Source organism: Triticum aestivum, chromosome 5A (assembly GCF_018294505.1).
Source record: "Triticum aestivum cultivar Chinese Spring chromosome 5A, IWGSC CS RefSeq v2.1, whole genome shotgun sequence".
Classification (NCBI taxonomy): Eukaryota; Viridiplantae; Streptophyta; class Magnoliopsida; order Poales; family Poaceae; genus Triticum; species Triticum aestivum.
In genome coordinates this window covers 7,612,407-7,615,131 of record NC_057806.1, presented here as the reverse complement: position 1 = coordinate 7,615,131, position 2,725 = coordinate 7,612,407, and the positions used below count along the sequence as shown (strand labels likewise).

Genomic DNA, 2,725 nt, shown 5'->3' with positions numbered 1-2,725 from the left:
CGCCGGTATGGAAAAAAACAAATCTTGCGCTATAAATTATAAGTTTGCTTCCATAATAATATTTTAAAAATATTTAATAGGTAAAATTAACATCATATTTAGATTCCACATATTTTTCTAATAAAATTTCATATATAATATGTTAAAATTGAAGTTACGGTTTAAAAGATACAAATAATTTAGAAATTCATTTGGTTTGACTCAAATATATTCAAAAATAATATTTAAAAATACTTAACAGGTAAAATAATCCCATATTCATATTCTATATATTTTTCTAATCAAATTTCATATATAACATGTTTAAATCGAAGTTACGGTTTAAAAGATATGGATGATTTTAAAAATCATTTGTTTGACTTAAATATGATCCGTGGATGAATTACCTAAAACATCAGGGGGTTTTCGAAAAATGTAAAATAACGGTTCTGGTGTGACTTAAATCCGGACGGCGGGTTGATTTCAAGAAAAAACAGGGACTTTTGTGTAAAATAGGAAAATAACGATTCGTTTTAACTTAAAACAGGACTGCGGGTTGAATTCTCTGAAATAGAGGGATTTTTTTGAAAAATGCCATGACGGACGAAAGAAACCTAATTTGTTTTATTATTAGGTAAAGATAAAAATATGTAGCTTGTCGGTTTGTCTTCACCTTGGATCGCTGCTCTTCTGTTTCGTGCATGTCTGACGAGCCACACCTTCTCCATATCCGTGAGCCTGCAAAGAGTGCTGTGCTTTTTGCCGCCAACTCTATCATCACCCTCTCGTCCTATCTTGGTACGTAACTCTATACTTGATCCCAGGATATCACCCACCTAGAAAATATAAATTACTTTGCTCGACCGAGTGTTGTGACTTTCGGCTTGCTTTAATTGCAGATGATGAGCCGCTGAATAGGTGTTGTGCTTTGTGGATCCAACGGGACGACAAGAAGAATACCGCCGTGGTGTTGACGTCCCCGCATCTCATTCGCGCAAAGGATCCCGACCAGTGGATGGATGAGTGGACGGGCGAATATCATCGCAGGGCTGCGGTGAGCTTCTTAACCTTAATTCACTATTCTATTTATCTATCTTCTTCATTCACTAGTGTTTGTTTGTTACCTTTTTTTTCTCTTTCATCTCAAAACTTGATCATTTGCAATGTGCCTCATCGACACCCGTTTACCAATTAAATGTGCCTTCTCTTCAACTTAGTATGTATGTTCACTGTGTGCTTCACATAGTATACTTGATTCAGTGTGGCGTTCACTTTTTCTGATAGTCAATCTCTCGAAAATGGTTTCCTCAAATACTACAAAAATTCTATCGTAGTGTCATAATCTTTGCGGTTGTCTTTTCCAGGTCATTGTTCACTTGTTTGACGACACAACTGCAGTAGCCAGTCTCCTCTACCTCCAGAAGCACTATGAATTTGCTCTTTACGAGGTTGTAGTGAACAAATCGGTTCGACTGACCACTTTTAATGACAATGTGCACTCTGGTCAAGATGTGCTCCGACTTGGAAGAGATGAAAGTCTTGATCTAAGGATAACCCATGGTAGGGTGGAGTATATGATTCCAGTCCCCTACAAGAGATATCACTACATGTATTTTTCCAACAATGAACATAGCGTACGTATTATGATCTAATCCTAACTTTATGTTTTCTATTTTAATTAATGTTGCTATTTTATTAGTACAAATGATAAATTATAATATAGTTATCGTCACTATGTTGTAGTTGCGTGACGATGGAGGCCCTATCATTGACTTGGAAGGGAAAGTTGTGGGAATGGTTAACAATCAAATCAATGAGACCTTTTTACCATCGTCTATATTGCACAAGTGCTTGGATTCATGGAGAAAGTTAAAGTACGACCCTTATTCGCAATTCCATTATAGTGTTGTTAATTAAGCTAATGCATTATGTTATATAATGTAACTCATGCAATACAATTGAATAACTACAAAATTATTTTCGGATTGTGGTTGCTTAATAATTACTATGTTTGAATGAATTGCTAAAGTATGATTCAGAAAAATCATTACGGGAGTGCTATAAAATGTGTCTAACACTATAGAGGAAATGTGTGTTGGTCACCTTATCGAATTCTGCGTGTTTTTGAAACTATCCATATGCAGGGTATAGGGACTTAATTTGGTGTAAAGATTTATTTTTCTTTTTAACTTGGTGACTTATTTTTCTAGTTTAATCCTCTTTTGAGAAGGGTGTGAACTAATGTCTTGTTATTATGGTATTAATTCTATATAATATTCTTGATTAAGCTTGTATGGTACTCACTTGGCGTTGATTCTAATGAAATATGCTGTTTCATTTTAAAACAAGCCTGTAAAATGATTACAATCTTAATGCTTATATTTGGTATAGGTGCATCCCTCGGCCCCACCTTGGAATGACCTTTACTTCCATCAAGCTTCTAGATCCTATTTGTATTGAGAGGATGAGGCGTAAGCATAACATTGAGTCTGGTCTTATTGTTGAAGAGGTATATGGTGGTGCTTAACATTGTTTATTTTCACATTTATATTAGTTGTCCCCAAATTACTTACATGCATATCATGGAGTAATCATGTTCAATTAAACATAGGTGTCAAAAGAATCAAATGCTGAGGAACTTGGAATCCGGAAGGGTGATATTATTGAATGTTTCAATGGAGAATATACTTCCAGTACAATTGAGGTAAGTGTTTTAAAATTAAAAGAGATTGTGTTTGTGTATTGG

The 2,725-nt window shown here is 34.8% G+C and overlaps 1 protein-coding gene across 1 annotated transcript in view; it reads left to right on the top strand.

The window, feature by feature from the left end:
- The window catches only part of LOC123101110 (uncharacterized), a 6,449-nt gene that overhangs the window by 1,635 nt on the left and 2,089 nt on the right, over positions 1–2,725 (top strand). Inside the window, exons 3-8 of the mRNA XM_044522719.1 lie at positions 634–777; positions 879–1,033; positions 1,344–1,613; positions 1,723–1,853; positions 2,371–2,488; positions 2,591–2,683. Coding sequence (XP_044378654.1) covers positions 634–777; positions 879–1,033; positions 1,344–1,613; positions 1,723–1,853; positions 2,371–2,488; positions 2,591–2,683 — 911 coding nt within the window. The remainder of the gene's footprint in view (positions 1–633; positions 778–878; positions 1,034–1,343; positions 1,614–1,722; positions 1,854–2,370; positions 2,489–2,590; positions 2,684–2,725) is intronic.